At 44.5% G+C, this 18,899-nt stretch overlaps 1 protein-coding gene across 2 annotated transcripts in view; it reads right to left on the reverse strand.

Moving 5' to 3' along the window:
• Positions 1-18,899, reverse strand: part of LOC139268867 (serine/arginine-rich splicing factor 1B-like) — a 115,446-nt gene that overhangs the window by 15,876 nt on the left and 80,671 nt on the right. The window contains exons 1-2 of one of the 2 annotated variants that reach the window (XM_070887659.1): positions 8,089-8,275; positions 7,743-7,948 (exon numbers count right to left, since the gene is read on the reverse strand). In XM_070887659.1, the coding sequence (XP_070743760.1) occupies positions 7,743-7,927 (185 nt within the window). In that variant the 5' untranslated portion in view covers positions 7,928-7,948; positions 8,089-8,275. Of the gene's footprint in view, positions 1-7,742; positions 7,949-8,088; positions 8,276-18,899 lie in introns of those variants that run through there. The other variant, XM_070887660.1, reaches the window with a different exon arrangement.

Below are 18,899 nucleotides of genomic sequence, written 5' to 3' on the forward strand. Positions count from 1 at the left end.
TGTGGCTTGTATTCTGGGCTCTGTAATTAACCCCATTTCCACCCACTCGAGAGAATTGTTTCTCTACTCCCCCATCCAATTTTCTGCTCTGCTAAATAAGTCGACTCCTTTTCTGGGCTAAGGATCCAAGGCACCACTCGCCCTTCAGTACCACACCCAAGTTGCCATTATTTATGTGTGAACTTAAGACAACAAGTTGTCAGCAGGCTATATGTCTATGTGGGTGCATCACAGCTGAGCCCAATCCTGTGTCACTCGACATCTACACAGTTGCATTTCCAGCAAAAGAGTTGCTGGAAACCAATCCGGAGTGGGAACTCTGGACAATTTTCATGAGTATAATTATAATTTTGCTACAAATAGCAAACAGAGGACATATTGTGCAATGAAGTACCCTGCCTCAAACCCACAGAGAATTCCATCAGAAAAGAGGCAGAAAATGTCACTCTGAAATCCTATTGGAGCAACCACATACCCCAAACTGGTACTGATCCTAATTAATACCACACGTAGAAATATGATGCAAGAATCTATGTGTCAGTTCTACACACAGATGGGTTTGCACAAATTTGCAATATTTGCACTGCTGGTTCGACTTCCAATAACATGAGGTGCATCTGAAAGATTAGCATAATGCAGCATATTTTACTGACTTGGGAGCAACGATCCCCCCAAGGTATACGGGTGTGCGGCCGCGCATCAATCCGCAGGTTCCACGCAAGCCACTCACAACCTGGAAGAGAGCATGTGTGGCCACGCAGCAAATTTAAAGCAACCACACACAAAATTTTTTTTTTTAAAGAGGGAACATTGCTTGGGAGTCAAATCAGTAACTCCATGTGCAACTCCAGGAGCCGAAGCCAAGATTGGTCCAATTTGTCAAACTCAACAGGCTAGTTAACACTGTCATTCCGGTTTCCAATTTTGACTGTGAAGATCTATTGCTAATTCTGATTGTAAAAGTGAGTGTAGCATTGCAACTTGACGCTTCACAGAAGGCCCTCAGAGCCATTTGATATCCAAATGAACTTCAAGAACTCTAAATCAAATTTAAGCATAATTTTAAGATCACAAAATTGCTCAGATGCTCCCAGAGAAACACATAACAGGAGGTACATGTGGATTAAAAGCTTTTTATTTTGAATGAAGTGAATGGGCAACCTAGCTCCAAGCACCCACCATGTAGTTGAGCAGAGCGCAACAGACTATCCACTCAGAATAAAGCATCTGACCCCAACAATGGCACAGCTGAGATTGGAATATCATCATATGAAGTACTGCAGACTCAAAGCCCATGTCCTGTCACTCAACACAGTGCTTTGGGGCTCCAACTTGCTGCGTCACCATGTTGCCCTTACTTACTTAGATTTTTAGAAACACATGAATGTGCACAAAAGACTTTCTTTCTGCATTTTACATTCAAAGATCAACAACAACCGAATAGTAAATGAACAGTCTTAGTTAACATTCCTCAGTATCAGCTGTGTGTACTTTGCAATTCCTTTGTTAAAGCCAGTAACTTCCCCATTAAACAGTTATTTCTCAATGACGCACACACAAAAATAACTGGGCTCGTAATTGAAACAAATCAGTTAGAAAAGACTATAATATTTAGCAATGAGCCCCTGAAAGTGGAACTGGGACTGCTTCTGTTTTTTGTCTAGTCAGTTGAATATCTGATACTCATCAATATCCACCACTGTGCTCAACAGCATTCTAACCAAGCTACTGCAAAGTCCAGTTTCTGGAGTACATACATGCTTCCCATAGGGACACATTCCACTTATCTAAGCCCAGAGCACTTAAGCTTAGTTTGGATAGACGAAGAACCTTCAAGAGTACACCTACTTGCATTTATACAGCACCTTTAAAAGTAAAAAGTCCCAAGGTGCTTCAAAGGAGCGTTATTAAACAAAATTTGACACCGAGTTACATAAGGAGACATTCCAGAGCTTAGGACCTAGGCAGTTGAAGGCACATCTGTCAATGGTGGAACGATTAAAATCGGCAATGAGCAAGAGGCCAGAATTGGAGAAGTGCAGAGATCTCGGAGGATTGCAGGGCTGGAGGAGGTTACAGAGAAAGGATGGGGCCAGGCCATGGAGGGATTTGAAAATAAGGATAATTTTAAAACTGAGACGTTACCAGACCAGAAACCAATGTAGCAAGCGCAGGGGTGATGGGTGAACGGGACTTGGTACAAGTTAGGTTACGGGCAGCAGAGTTTTGGATGAGCTCAAGTTTATGAAGAGTGGAAGATGGGATACCAGCCAGGACAGCAGTGGAATAGTCAAATCTAAAAGGTAAAAAAAGGCATGGATGCGAGTTTCAGCAGCAAATGAGCCGAGGCGGGGGCGGAGTCGAGTGATTTTAGGGAGGTGGAAGTAGGCGGTCTCCCATTTATTGTTCAACTAAGACCAAATGATCCTTAGGACATTGGCATACACAGTTATCTGGAGCGGAGTGGAAAAAAATCCCAGCCCCCAGTGATAAGGTTATCATTCCAACATCCACCAATTAACTGAGCGGTCTTGTGAATCTTCAACAGCTCCCTGCAGTACTGTGGACCTACATGGTTCAGATATCCTAACACCAAGTGTGCCATAGGGGTCGACTCAGTTCCAGTCTCTCACTGCTATCTTGGAGCCAACTTGACCCAAGAGAGTTCCCACTTATTCTCTCCCAACCAAGGAGGATAGTCACTATTTGGTCATTAGACAACTGACAAGCATGGACTAGTGCCCTTGCTAGCAGATATCAGGCATAAAGAATTCTCCTTACATAACATGAACATAACCCACACCACATTGAACAATGGTTCGAAGTGCAGTGTTTCAGCAGCAATTGATGGCCTCTCTGCAACCTAATGAAGTTGAGCATCAAACCTTGGCTTTATGAGTGTGTTCTCAAATATCAGGACTTCAGGTAACCCCTCCCAGCAGCTGTTGTTCCAAGCTTCAGTTGCTTCCTCAACTATCTGATGGTTATTTGGCTTCAGAGCAGTGAAAGAACCTCTGCAGGACAGCTTGCAAGTGCTGCCAGTTTGGTGTCCTAGATGTCCCAAGACCAATTGTGTGTACCAAGCTTACTAATCACTATCGAGATTAGAAACAAGGCAATTCTATCCTCACCCAACAGTGACCAGGAGGGGAATCTTGCCCAAAGTTTTCCCTCTTTAGCCCAGAAATGCTTTATAACCAGAGGTCAGATTTAAAATAATTGGCAAAAGAACTGAGGAAATGAAAAATTATTTCACCCAGAGGGTTATGATGATCTGGAACGCAATACCAGAAAGGTTGGTGGAATTACATTCCACTTTCAAGAGGCAATTGGACATGTATTTGAAGAGAACTAATGTACACGATTATGGGGAGAAAGTGGGACTAAATTGGACAGTTCTTTCTAAGAGCTGGCACAGGTACAACAGGCCGAATGGCCCTCTTCTGCATGGAGAGATTCGATGATTCTTTTGCTCTGGTTCAGATCAGCTAAATTAGCACAACCCAAGAAAAAAAACTGGTTGGGAGGGCTCAGAATTATATCAGATCGACTGGTACCAACACTTATGCCTGAGCCAGAGGATGTGGGTTGAAGCCCCAATCCAGGACTTCACATAATCTACATTGATAATCTAGTGTAGTACTAATCTAGTGTAATACTAAGTGTTGCATTCAGGTCTTGTCTGCCTGTTCAATTGGTTTAGGTAGACATCAAAGATCCGATGATATTTAAAGGAGGGCAAGGAATTCTTTCAGTGCCACAGCTAACATTTCTCTCTCAGGCAATAGCCACGAAAAAGATTAGCTGGTGAATCATCTTATTACAGTTTCTGGGATTGTGCGTGCAAAACATTTTGAATGTTTGAGAGACGCGAGAAGTGCAAGTTGGTAGCTACCCACTTGGTCATTAGGTCCTGTTCACATTTCTTTACCTATTCAAGAGCATACATTTGTGTAGCACCTTTCATGTAAATTAGTAATGGTACCTATTGTAAAATCCACCAATCAACATTTCTACTGAATGGAACTGAAGGAAAATATTCCCAACTTCAAAGCAGCATATACCTTTTGTCACAAAAAAATGTATACCCTGTACCTTAAAGACATATCTATCATTTGGTCTCCTAATCTGAGGAAAGACATTCTTGCTATTTGAGGGAGTGCAGCGAAGGTTCACCAGGCTGATTCCCGGGATGGCAGGACAGACATATGAAGAAAGACTGAATTGACTAGGCTTATATTCACTGGAATGTAGAAGAATGAGAGGGGACCTCATAGAAACGTGGGATTGGGGTAGTGTGCTGACGTGGATTGAGAACTGGTTGTCAGACAGGAAGCAAAGAGTAGGAGTAAATGGGTACTTTTCAGAATGGCAGGCAGTGACTAGTGGGGTACCGCAAGGTTCTGTGCTGGGGCCCCAGCTGTTTACATTGTACATTAATGATTTAGACGAGGGGATTAAATGTAGTATCTCCAAATTTGCGGATGACACTAAGTTGGGTGGCAGTGTGAGCTGCGAGGAGGATGCTATGAGGCTGCAGAGTGACTTGGATAGGTTAGGTGAGTGGGCAAATGCATGGCAGATGAAGTATAATGTGGATAAATGTGAGGTTATCCACTTTGGTGGTAAAAACAGAGAAACAGACTATTATCTGAATGGTGACAGATTAGGAAAAGGGGAGGGGCAACGAGACCTGGGTGTCATGGTACATCAGTCATTGAAGGTTGGCATGCAGGTACAGCAGGCGGTTAAGAAAGCAAATGGCATGTTGGCCTACATAGCGAGGGGATTTGAGTACAGGGGCAGGGAGGTGTTGCTACAGTTGTACAGGGCCTTGGTGAGGCCACACCTGGAGTATTGTGTACAGTTTTGGTCTCCTAAATTGAGGAAGGACATTCTTGCTATTGAGGGAGTGCAGTGAAGATTCACCAGACTGATTCCCAGGATGGTGGGACTGACCTATCAAGAAAGACTGGATCAACTGGGCTTGTATTCACTGGAGTTCAGAAGAATGAGAGGGGACCTCATAGAAACGTTTAAAATTCTGACGGGTTTAGACAGGTTAGAAGAATGTTCCCAATGTTGGGGAAGTCCAGAACCAGGGGTCACAGTCTAAGGATAAGGGGTAAGCCATTTAGGACCGAGATGAGGAGAAACTTCTTCACCCAGAGAGTGGTGAACCTGTGGAATTCTCTACCACAGAAAGTAGTTGAGGCCAATTCACTAAATATATTCAAAAGGGAGTTAGATGAAGTCCTTACTACTCGGGGGATCAAGGGGTATGGCGAGAAAGCAGGAAGGGGGTACTGAAGTTGCATGTTCAGCCATGAACTCATTGAATGGCAGTGCAGGCTAGAAGGGCTGAATGGCCTACTCCTGCACCTATTTTCTATGTTTCTATGTTTTCTATGATCGCATAGAAACATTTAAAATTCTGACGGGACTGGACAGGTTAGCTGCAGGAAGGATGTTCCCGATGTTGGGGAAGTCCAGAACCAGGGGTCACAGTCTAAGGATAAGGGGTAAATTATTTAGGGCCGAGCTGAGGAGAAACTTTTCCACTCAGAGAATTGTGAACCTGTGGAATTCTCTACCACAAAGTTGTTGAGGCCAGTTCGTTAGATATATTCAAAAGGGAGTTAGATGTGGCCCTTACGGCTAAAGGGATCAAGGGGTATGGAGAGAAAGCAGGGATGGGGTAATGAAGTTTGATGATCAGCCATGATCATATTGAATGGTGGTGCAGGCTCGAAGGGCCGAATGGCCTACTCCTGCACCTATATTCCATGTTTCTATGTTTCATAGGAGCTATAAAAGCTCCTAACGGAGCTATTCGAAGAGCAGGGAAGTTATCTGCAGTGTCCTGGTCAATATTTATCCCTCAATCAAAATCACAAAAACAGATTATCTGGTCATTATCACGTTGCTGCTTGTGAGACCTTGTTGTCTGCAAATTGGCTGCCGCGTTTCCTACATTATAACAGTAACTACACTTCAAATGTACTTCATTGGCGATAAAGCACTTCGGGACGATCGAAGGTAGTGAAAGGCACTATACAAATGCAAATCTTTGTTTTCTTTCTGAACACACCTTTTTTTGCTTAAACCTAAAAGCACACATCTGTTATTCCAGTCTTTGTTGCATGATTTCATCACTCTTCACCCAGGTCTGGTTCCTATTGGCAGAGACTTGGACAGAGCTACACAATAATGTGCCACCACTGCAAAAACTTGGAACAGTTCCTACCCTTTTTCTTCTTTTTAAAAACCAACATCCTCAGGGTTTGGCACCCAGAACAGATCTGTACATGGAGCTCCTCGATGGATCAATAGGTAAATCCACTGCCCAGTGTAGCACTGACTCGGATACATCAAGAAGGTAGCAGATGGGGCCTGTCGCTAGGAGCTAGCCCATACCAGCAGGACCCAGTGGTTTCAGGAGATAACAAGGATAACAGAGAGGGTGAGGGTTCCTGACTGGACAATACGATGGTGTCACAAGCACACTAGACTTCAGGAATGTCCACAAACTGTTCAGATAATCAAACTGGGGAACGGAATAAGGTAGAAATGGTTAAGTGCCAAATGTCCCATCCACATAAATGCTATTCTTCATTCAGCATTTCTCGAAGAGAATCACTATCTGTTCCTTTCGTCAGAAAGCACAGGTTCTCCCCAGCTTCGAAATTCAATTCAAAAGTAAACTGTGGATATATTTTGTTTGTCTTAGCAACATTTGGAAACTGTAGTTATTTCAGATTTCCAAGAAAAAAATCTTTATTTCAAAACATGAATTTTACAACTTTTAATGTGCATGTTAAAGCTTTTCTTTAAATATGTCTCAAACTTGAATGAAACATGCGGCAACTCAAACATGGATAACACAGGCCCAGCCATCAAATGAAATAACCAACAGTGTAGTTATAAATCTTTAAAAGGAAATAATACAAACCAAGCTTTTGATTTATGGATGAGCGGGGTTTGATTTTGGGGGGGCTGGGGGCCGAAGTTGAAGCTGAAGCAGGTTTGGAACTGTGATTTGGAAAAAAACAGGAATGGGAATAAGCCAGGCTTGTGATTTGACGAGTTACATTTATGATTCAGAACTGGAGTTGAGCCAGGTTTAGTATTGTGATTTTATGGTGAGCTGGGCTTCAGATTGAGATATTATGGTGACCCCAGTTTGGGATTAAAATTTGGGGAGCGGGCTGTATTTGTGATTGAGATTTAAGAGTGAGCTGGGTTTAGGATTGAGATTTGGGGGTGAGCCGGGTTTGGGATTGGGATTTGGGGGCGAGCCGTGTTTGGGATTGGGATTTGGGGGGAGAGCCGTGTTTGGGATTGAGATTTGGGACGAACCATGTTTGGGATTGAGATTTGGGGCAAACCGTGTTTGGGATTGAGATTTGGGGAGCAGACTGCGTTTGTGATTGAGATTTAAGTGAGCCGGGTTTAGGATTGAGATTTGGAGGTGAGCCGTGTTTGGGATTGGGATTTTGGGGGGGGGTAGAAGAGAAACTTGTTTGGGATTGAGATTTGGATGTGCGCCGTATTTGGGATTGGGATTTGGGGGCAAGCCGTGTTTGGGATTGGGATTTGGGGGCGAGCCATGTTTGGGATTGGGATTTGGGGGTCGAGCTGTGTTTGGGATTGGGATTTGGAACGGAGGCCTTTGTATTTAACAGATTTGCCCTCCAGTCTGATGCTGGAAGTGGGGGGCTGGGCTGGCCTGGGCCTTTTACCTCGGGTCCTCGAACTCCACAAAGGCGAAGGGCGCGTATCCGCGCTTGTTCTTCAGGTCGATGTCCCTGATTTTCCCGTACTTGTAGAAGATGTCCTCGATATCGCGGATCCGCACGTCGGTCGGCAGATTCCCGACGTAGATGCGGCTTTCACTGGGGCCTCCGCACCGGTAGCCGCCCGACATCTTCCCGTCAGAAAGCGGTCCCTGCAATAAGATATGACAAACTTAGCGCCGGCAAATTCCTTGGCGTGAGCCCCGCTACGCCGGCCTCTCCTCACCGGCCCGACCCTGCCACCCCGGCCTCTCCTCACTGGCTACCGCTAAGCTCTGGCCTCGCTACTTACTCCGGTCTCCGACGCTCGTGCTCCCAACCAGGCCACAGCTCGCACCGTCAGACGGCAGCACTGCTGCTTCCCGCCGCTTCCACTCGGCGGCCGGTCGCGCGGGGGCAGTGTGGCTTCAGGAGACGATTAGCCCGCGCAACGCTGGAGCGCGGCCACGGGCGGTCCGGTGGACACGGATAGTCACTCTCTCACACACATATACACGCACACAGACACTCCCACTCACAAACTCACTCACACACACATATACACACTCTCTTACACATACATACATACATACACACACACAATCACACACACATACATACTCACATACCCAATCACACACACACACTCACTCATACACACTCATACATACATGTGAATGATTGTGTGCTTGTGAGTATGCATATTCGCATACACATACATACTCACAAGCACACAATCATTCACATGCACACATACTCACGCACACACATATACACTCTCTCATTCACATACATGCACACACTTACACTCTCATTCACATACACACTCAAACACTCACTCTCACACACACACTTATTCACATATACACACGAACACACATATGTATGTGTCAGCTGTGGCTCAGTAGGTAGCACTCTCGCCTTTGAGTCAAAAAGTTGTGGGTTCAAGTCCCCACTTAGGCACAAAAATAATCGAGGCTGACACTGCAGTACTGAAGGAATGCTGCACTGTCGGAGATGCTGTGTCTTTTGGATGAGACTTTAAACCGAGGTCCCGTCTACTCCCTCAAGTGGACGTAAAAGATCCCATGGCACCATTTTGAAGAAGAGCAGGGGAGTTATCCTTGTGTACTGGCCAATATTTATCCCTCAAGCAACATAACAAAAAACAGATTGGGGGAATAATTGCGTTCGGAGGCTTCCTTCGTACGAACGCATCCAACCGCCCAAAAAATCTATGGGCTCAATTTTCCCCAAATAATTTTTTTGGCATACTTGAAGAGTTAAGCCCGATTTTTTGTGGGCCAAGTATGACAAAAAAAGCGTTGTAAGTTTCCCCGTTGTATCTGTTCATTTAGGCGTCACTCTCTCTCGGGACTCAAAATGGAACTGGACAGATTGAGCCGATATTCTCTGGAGTTTAGAAGATTGAAAGGTGATCTCATTGAAACATATATGGACAGGGTAGATGCTGAGAGGTTGGTTCCCCTGTCTGGAGAGTCTAGAACTAGGGGCCATAGTCTCAGGATCAGCCATTTAAGACTGAGGCAAGGAAGACTTTCTTCACTCAGAGGGTTGTGAATCTTTAGAATTCGCTATACAAAATGGCTGTGGATGTTGAATCGTTGAGCATATTTAAGGCTGAAATAGATAGATTTTTGGACTCTAAGGGAATCAAGGGATATGAAGATCTGGCAGGAAAGTGGAATTGAGGTTGAAGATCAGCCATGATCTTATTGAATTGCAGAACAGGCTCGAGGGACCGTATGGCCTACTCCTGCTCCTAAATCTTATGTTCTTATGTACCAATAATGAGTGGCACCGTGACAGGCACCAAGCAGGAATGTCACATAACTGGCATTGACAGGCTCTGCTACATTGGCACTGCCACATAGTAACTGGCTATAACTTGGCATGACGTGCCTTCATGCCCTACATTCTGCATCTCTCCACCTCCCTCTACTGCTTTAAGACCCTCCTTAAAACCAACTCTTTGACCAAGCTTTTAGTCACCTCTGCTAATAACTCCTTCTTTGGCTCAGCGTCCATTTTTTGTCTGATTATAATTTTGTGAAGCACCTCTGGACATTTTTCTATATTAAAGGCATTATATAAATGCAAGTTGTTCTAACACTAGCACCGACTGGCACAAGAGAGAATACCAGCACAGACATAGAAACATAGAAAATAGGTGTAGGAGTAGGCCATTCGGCCCTTTGAGCCTGCACCACAATTCAATATGAGCATGGGTGATCTTGCAACTTCAGTACCCCATTCCTGCTTTCTCTCCATACACCTTGATCCCTTTAGCCGAAAGGGCCATATCTAACTCCCTTTTAAATATGTTGACCAAACTGGCCTCAACAGCTTTCTGTGGCTGAGAATTCTGTACAATTGGTACAGGTTCACAATTCTCTGAGAGAAGAAGTTTCTCCTCATCTCGGTCCTAAATAGCTTACCCCTTATCTTTAGACTGTGACCCCTGGTTCTGGACTTCCCCAACATCGGGAACATTCTTCCTGCATCTAACCTGTCCAATCCAGTCAGAATGTTTCTATGAGATCCCCTCTCATTCTTCTAAATTCCAATGAATATAAGCCTAGTCGATCCAGTCTTTCTTCATATGTCAGTCCTGCCATCCCGGGAAGCAGTCTGATGAACCTTCGCTGCACTCCCTCAATAGCAAGAATGTCCTTCCTCAGATTAGGAGACCAAAACTGTACACAATATTCAAGGTGTGGCCTCACCAAGGCCCTGTACAACTGCAGTAAGACCTCCCTGCTCCTATACTCAAATCCCCTCGCTATGAAGGCCAACATGCCATTTGCCTTCTTCACCGCCTGCTGTACCTGCATGCCAACTTTCAATGACTGGTGTAACCTGACAACCAGGTCTCGTTGCACCTCCCCTTTTCCTAATCTTTCACCATTGAGATAATAGTCTGCCTTCATGTTTTTGCCATTAAAGTGGATAACCTCACATTTATCTACATTATACTGCATCTGCCATGCATTTGCCCACTCACCTAACCTATCCAAGTCACCCTGCAGCCTCTTAACATCCTTCTCACAGCTCACACTGCCACCCAGCTTAGTGTCATCTGCAAACTTGGAGACAGTATATTCAATTCCTTCATCTAAATCATTAATGTATATTGTAAATAGCTGGGGTCCCAGCACTGAACCTTGTGGTACCCCACCAGTCACTGCCTGCCATTCTGAAAAGGACCCATTTATTCCTACTCTTTGCTTCCTATCTGCCAACCAGTTCTCTATCCACATCAATACATTACCCCCAATACCATGTGCTTTAATTTTGCACATTAATCTCTTGTCAAAAGCCTTTTGAAAGTCCAAATACACCACATCCTTGTCCACTCTATTAGTTACATCTTCAAAAAATTCTAGAAGATTTGTCAAGCATGATTTCCCTTTCACAAATCCATGCTGACTTGGACCAATCCTGTCACTGCTTTTCAAATGCACTGCTATTACATCTTTAATAATTGATTCCAACATTTTCCCCACTACCGATGTCAGGCTAACCGGTCTATAGTTCACTGTTTTCTCTCTCCCTCCTTTTTTAAAAAGTGGGGTCACATTAGCTACCCTCCAATCCATAGGAACTGATCCAGAGAATGTTGGAAAATGACCACCAATGCATCCACTATTTCTAGGACCACTTCCTTAAGTACTCTGGGATGCAGACTATCAGGCCCTGGGGATTTAGCGGCCTTCAATCCATCAATTTCCCTAACACATGATGGGCCGAATGACCTCCTTCTATGCCAGAAATTTCTATGATTCTATGAAGACTGACTAGCATTGTCACATTAGCACTGATTTGACAGTGTCACACCATACTAACCAACACTGTCACACTTACTGGCACTGGCTGGTAGTGTTACACTGGCACATTCACTGGCACCAGCATGCTGTCACAGTGGTACTAACTGCATTGTCACATTCATTGGTATCAGATGGCATTGACTGGCACAATTGCATTATCACACAGGTACTGATTGGTTGTGCTATACCAGCACTTACATTGGGATGGTTACATCACTGACACTTATCATTGTCACACTCACTGGCACTGATTGACGCTGCTGCATTTGCATTAATTGGCACTGCTGCACTGGCACTACACTGGCACAGGGACAGATTAAGGGGGGGGGAGGGCAGATGGGGCAGTCGCCCGGGGCCCAAGCCTAGATTGGGGCCCATACAGAGTCGGATTAAGGGTAAGGGTAAACAGTATTGACGTAGCAAGAGCAGAGCGAAGCCGTGAGGGATCAGGCATATGTTATTCTCAACTTGATGTAAACAGACTCCAGGTGCCCTTTTTCTAGAGATGCATTCTACATACAAATCGGGGGCGAAAGAAAAGAGCACCAGCTAACCAAGGAGAAAAAGAGACGAGAAGTAGTTAAACTGCTTAAACTAGATAATTTTTTCCAACTAAAAACTCAAGATCATGAAGTTGAAGGCCAAGACTTCGCTGTGTAGTCACCTTCAACAACGAAACTACTAGTGGCACCGGACCCGGAGTTGACCGAGTTGGAGCTCCAAGTCCAAAAATTTTAAGAAGAAGAAAACCAACCGGCGCATACTGAGCTGAAAGAGCCGCAACTTACGAGTGACATTGGGCTGTGGGGAGACAATATCTCAGAAGACATGCAAAGCCATTGGATTGCAAAAGGTAGTGAGGACTGCCGAAACTGTGATAAAGACTTCCAAAACTCCGGCGTGATTCATGCCAAGGAAGGATGTCGCTGATACTGCTCGAAGTCCTTCACATGTGTGCACCCGCTGACAGGGGAACATGTGGAGCAAACGTGGCTCTGTTATTCACCTTCAAACGGTAGAGTACACTGCTTTGCTTTCAAGGTCACAGTACGAACAAGTAGCCACTTTACTCATGGGTTTAATGACTAGAAGCATGGAGATGAGAGGAATTCCTCTCACAAAAACTGCCACCAGCATAGAGAAGGCATGGTAGTAATGTGCACTGGACAAGCAGGCACTGGTTGTGTGGATGGTCATATTGTCTTCCAGTTTGAAAATGAACGGCGGTACTGGCGTAAGGTGCTAGAGCGGGCTGTCTGTGTGATAATGTTTCTCTGTGAACAAGGTCTTTCATTGCGAGGCAGAGACAAAATTGTTGGGTCTCCAAGTAATGGGTAATTATCTGGGTGTGTTGGAGGTTTGCGCAAACTATGATGCATTTTTTACTGAACACATCAAGCGGTTCACCAACAACGGTAAGGGGCGTACTTCATACTTGTCTTCCACCACTTGTGAAGAACTGATTAGTCTGATGGGTGGCAAAGTATTTGAAACGATTATCCAGGAATTGAAATCAGCGAAGTTCTGTTCAATATCTGTTGATTCAACGTCAGATGTCACACACTCAGATCAGCTGACATTTGTCGTCCACTATGTTCTACCGACTGGTCCTGAGGAAAGATTCCAAAAGTACTTGCCGATAATCGGTCATACTTGACAAGAAATAGCAAAAACAATACTGGCCTTTCTGGATGAGAATGGGATCGACATACAAAATTGTCACGGACAATCTTATGATAATGCTTCAAATACGAGTGGGAAATACATTGTTGTCCAAACTATCATCAAAGAGCAATGCCCATATGCGACATTTATACCATGCACAGCGCACTCACTCAACCTTGTGGGGAGAAACAGTGCCGAATGCAGCCCAGTGAGCTTCAGATTTTTTGACATTGTACAAAAGTTGTACACTTTTCTCTCTGCATCAATGTATCGCTGGCGACTCGTTTATGAAAAATTAACGCCTTTAGGGCTATCTGTCGTCAAACAGCTTTCTGCTACTCAATAGTCAGCAAGGTATGAAGCAGTGTCAGCCCTGCTCAAAAGTTACACTCCCATATGCGAAGTGTTGGAATCCCTGGCAACTGACGTAAAACAGAAAGTTGAATGCCGAAATGAAGCTCAGTTGAACCTTGACAAACTGGACGAACTGGATTCAGCTATTCTCATTGATATTTGGAACACAGTCTTGAAGCGCTTTCACCTGACCAATCTCTTGCTTCAAGAGACTGGCTTGAATCTGAATGTCATGGTGTCCTTACTCGAGTCCCTTATCGATTTTGTCAAGTAACAGTGAACAGAGGTAGAGGACTTTGAAGACCTAGGGATTAAACTGTGTGGCCACAATGAGTACAATTTAGCTCAGAGGCACGTCCGGGTACGCAACCACCGCTATGACGATGGAGATGCTGAAAACATTGTGCTGTCACCCAAGGAGAAATTAAAAACTGAAGTGTTCCTTGTCATCATTGATCAACTAATCAGTACCTTGAAACACTGCCTTGAAGCATACAAGGAAATTAACTATAAGTTTGGATTCCTGTCCAAGCTAGCCGCACTCTCGACTCATGAGATCAAGCAAGCTGCAGCAAATCTTGTCCGCTCCTATCCCAAAGATCTGGAACCTATGATTGAAAGTGAATTCATCCAGTTTTCTAGCTTGGTGGCATCCTCAACAGAGCTTTAAACCTAAATTTGTGTCAAATAAACTAAGTCAGCAGAGTTGAGAATGTACCAATTCCTCCATACACATGCCCTCACCCAAACCTTTTCTAACATTGAAATAGCTCGTCAGATGTATCTGTCAATGATGGTATCAAATTTCAGTGGTGAGCGGTCCTTCTCGAAACTAAAACGCATCAAGGATGAGGACAGGAACCGAATGGGACATGATCGACTTCAATCATGAGCATCGAGAGCGAAGTACTGAGGGGACTTGACTTCTCGAAAATCATTGACGAGTTTGGCCAACAAAAACCTAGGAAAAGACCAATGTAATCTTATTCTTGTAGTTACCTCTGTGGAAAAAATGGAATGCAAATGACAAATGATGGTCTTCCAAAAAAATTGCGCTGTCTTGTTCTAAATTGTCGTCATTGTCGATTTAGTTTCAAAGTGTAAGGATTAAAAAAAAAAGTGTTTTTGTTTACTGTTTATACAGGGTTTCATCAAGGTATTGTTTTGATTGTTTGGAAACATAATAAAATATTAATGAGTGTCATCATAGTATCAATGAGAACATAACCTGAGATGTAGACCTGAGCTGACCTTGACCTGATGCATACTCAGTATAGTGCCCTGTGACTTAGCTCACTAATGTAATTTACTGCAGGATGTGAATGGGAGTAGGGAACCCATGGCCGCGGTACTGCCTGGGGCCCGAGGCACCATTAATCCGTCCCTGCACTGGCACCAGCTGGCACTATTTCACTAGTACTAATGACTACTATCACATCCATTTTGGTATTGGTGCTGACATAATGACACTAAACTGGTATGCTCACAGGAGCACGGACTGGCAATATCATTGTATTTGGTGCCAACTGACAGTACTGACTGGGACTGACATTGCCACACTATCACTGCCATATCAGCACTAACTGAAATTATTACATTAGTAATAACTGGTAGTACCACACTCACATTAGGTCTAACTGACTCACATGGGTACCAAAAGACATCGTCACACCAGTGTTCACTGGTATTTCGCACTCAGAGACTACTTGCATTGCCATTTACTCAGACAGTGAGTGGAAAAATGAGCCTTGACCCATTCTCTATCTGAGCCCATAGATCTTTAGCGCTATCACGCATTGGGGTGGACATTAGGTTGGAAGCTTCTTAGGGCGCTAATGGCGGGGGGACGGTAAATTTTGCACCGGAAAATGGTTTGCGACGGCAGCCAAAAATTTTGGCTGCTGTGCCCTGAGAGTGTAGTGGAGCGCTAAGGAAGGCCTTCCACACCTCTCTTAGGGCGCTTGGCCGGGTGAGCAACTGAAAATCTGTTGCTAAAGAGTCAGCCCCCTACGAGAGGCCTCCTTGGAAAAAAAATTGTGACAAAAAACATTCCCGATAAATTACTCGCCTCCAAATACAGGTGAATCACAAAAATAAATCAGAGAAATATTAATTTTACTTACCTTTTCCAATCATTTCTTCCCATTGCGCCCTGGGACTACTCTGCATGCTAGCTTTCAGAGGCACCGTCACCACGGGGTGCGATGGGTGCCGCTACAACGTAATATCGAAACGCTGTCGAAACTGAGGATGTTGCACACCGGCTCGACGCGCCCGGCTGATACTGGTCAGCGCCACCAGCACCGGCACACTGAATATGCCGAGCGGTGCAAATGCCGGCGCTTGCGGCTCTGACCACTTTAGCACCCCTGTTCCGACCTTTCCAGGGGCGCTAAGTGACCGAATTTCTACCCCATTGTGTCTAGTTGTCACACAGGTACAGCCACATTGATGCTTGCTGTCACACAACTAGGAAATTAGTTGACTTAACTTATTCAGCATGAGAGCCTGTGCTTTCTGGAACTGTCACTCACTGTGCCACCAGAAGTGTTATACTTGTGCTGCCACTATCACAGACTCACATTCACACTCACTCATGTACACTGTGATAAAAATTCGGCTGAACTGAAAAGATGGCATGTCTGTGCTCTCCAACGCTGTCAGTGGGAATACTGGACCCGTATTATCACTGGCACACTTTCAGGCAGACTGAGACTCACTCACATACACTGGCAGAGACATTGATATAAAGCATTCATTGCTGAAGCTGACATTTCTTGGCACTATCAGCCACTGACTCTGCCACACAAACACATGCGCTACTGGCATAACAGATTGTGGGGTATACCAGCCTGGCCCACTTCCAGAATCAAGATTATGTTGTGAGGTGGATTTGTGGAAAAATGGTCAGAACTGCAAGGAATGTGAGTTTCAACTTACAACGATTTGACTCTGAGTACCCTAGCTCAACCTCACAGCAGGCACATCACTGCTAAACTTTGGAAGTGGGATTCAGGAATGGATGTGGAGCAAGGCTGTTATGTGGCACCACATTTCAAAGTCTAGGACATTGACGTACAATGCAAGCTGCCCAGTGCAGGTCCTTCCAATGTGCTGTTCAGCTGACAAGGAAACTCTTGAGGTGACGGCCGTTGGAAGGCATTACCTGGGGGTTTGATATGAGAACATTTGCTCATATATCCAGGGTTTGTTAGCTACCATGATTAGATTGCATGGTAGCTTCCATGATTAGGGGCAGAGAGACAAGCAAATATTGCTTAAGTTCTGTATCTCCAACTGGTGGAATCACCTTTAATGGGGAGTGGTTTGTGCCCAAGCTGTGATCTGGAGGATGGTGGCAATGCACTCATACATTTTATGGTGAATAGTGCTGCTCACCAGAGCACTCGCAGTGTTAGTACCTCCTGTCCATTTAGCGAGTGCTCAAATCCGCATTTACAAATTATAGAAAGAAGATTTTGCATTTATATAGCACCTTTCATGACATCAGGATATCACTGTTGTAATGTAGGGAAACGCGGCAGCCAATTTGCACATAGCAAGGTCCCACAATAAGAAATAGGAGCAGGGGTAGGCCATCCTGCCCCTCAAGCCTGCTCCACCATTTAATACAATCATGGCTGATCCGATCATGGACTCAGGTCCACTTCCCTGCCCGCTCCCCATAACCCCTTATTCCCTTATCGGTTAAGAAACTGTCTATCTCTGTCTTAAATTTATTCAATGACCCAGCTTCCACAGCTCTCTGAGGCAGCGAATTCCACAGATTTACAACCCTCTGAGAAGAAATTTCTCCTCATTTCTGTTTTAAATGGGCGGCTCCTTATTCTAAGATCATGCCCTCTAGTTCTAGTCTTCCCTATCAGTGGAAACATCCTCTCTGCATCCACCTTGTCAAGCCCCCTCATAATCTTATACGTTGCGATAAGATCACCTCTCATTCTTCTGAATTTCAATGAGTAGAGCCCAACCTACTCAACCTTTCCTCATAAGTCAATCACCTCATCTCCAGAATCAACCTAGTGAACCTTCTCTAAACTGCCTCCAAAGCAAGTATATCCTTTCGTAAATATGGAAACCAAAACTGTACGCAGTATTCCAGATGTGGCCTCACCAATACCCTGTATAACTGTAGTAAGACTTCCCTGCTTTTATACTCCATCCCCTTTGCAATAAAGGCCAAGATTCCATTGGCCTTCCTGGATTTTGTGTATGCAGACTATAGATATATTATTTGTGTAGTCACTGTATAGTTGCATAAGATGGAGACTTGTTTGCCTGATGTGCTATCAGTAAAGTTTACACTGTGTATGTACATGCTGGCACCACTAAAGGTTGCAACTGGTGGAGACCGGGGTTTCCTGCCCTGGTGGCAGGGCCTAGTATAAAAGTATGCACACCATGCTTGTGCCTCACTCTGGAGTTTGGAACAAAGGTCAAAGGTCACTACAATTTGAGTACAACACATTGCCTCGTGGAGTCATTCATAAGTACATCACAGACACAATACTGATCACTTGCTGGATCTGCATACTAACCTTTTTGTGTTTCATGCACAAGTACCCCCTGCTCCCAATGTACTGCAGCACTTTGCAATTTTTCTCCATTTAAATAATAACTTGCTCTTTCATTTTTTCTGCCAAAGTGCATAACCTCATTTCCCAACATTATACTCCACCTGCCAAATTTTTGCCCACTCACTTAGCCTGTCTATGTCCTTTTGCAGATTTTTTGTGTCCTCCTCACACATTGCTTTTCCTCCCATCTTTGTATCATCAGCAAACTTGGCTCCATTACATCGGTCCCCTCTTCCAAGTCATTAATATAGGTTGTAAATAGTTGGGGTCCCAGCACTGATCCCTGCAGCACCCCACTAGTTACTGGTTGCCAATCTGAGAATGAACCATTTGTCCCGACTCTGTTTTCTGTTAGTTAGCCAATCCTCTATCTATGCTGATATATTACCCCCAACCCCGTGAACTTTTATCTTGTGCAGTAACCTTTTATGTAGCACCTTGTCAAATGCCTTCTGGAAGTCCAAATACACCACATCCACTGGTTCCCCTTTATCCACCCTGTTTGTTACACCCTCAAATAATTCCAGCAAATTTGTCAAACATGACTTCCCTTTCATAAATCCATGCTGACTCTGCCTGACTGAATTTTGTTTTTCCAAATGTCCTGCTACTGCTTCTTTAATAATGGACTCTAACATTTTCCCAACCACAGATGTTAG

The sequence above is a fragment of the Pristiophorus japonicus genome, chromosome 8 (assembly GCF_044704955.1).
Source record: "Pristiophorus japonicus isolate sPriJap1 chromosome 8, sPriJap1.hap1, whole genome shotgun sequence".
Lineage (NCBI taxonomy): Eukaryota > Metazoa > Chordata > Chondrichthyes > Pristiophoridae > Pristiophorus > Pristiophorus japonicus.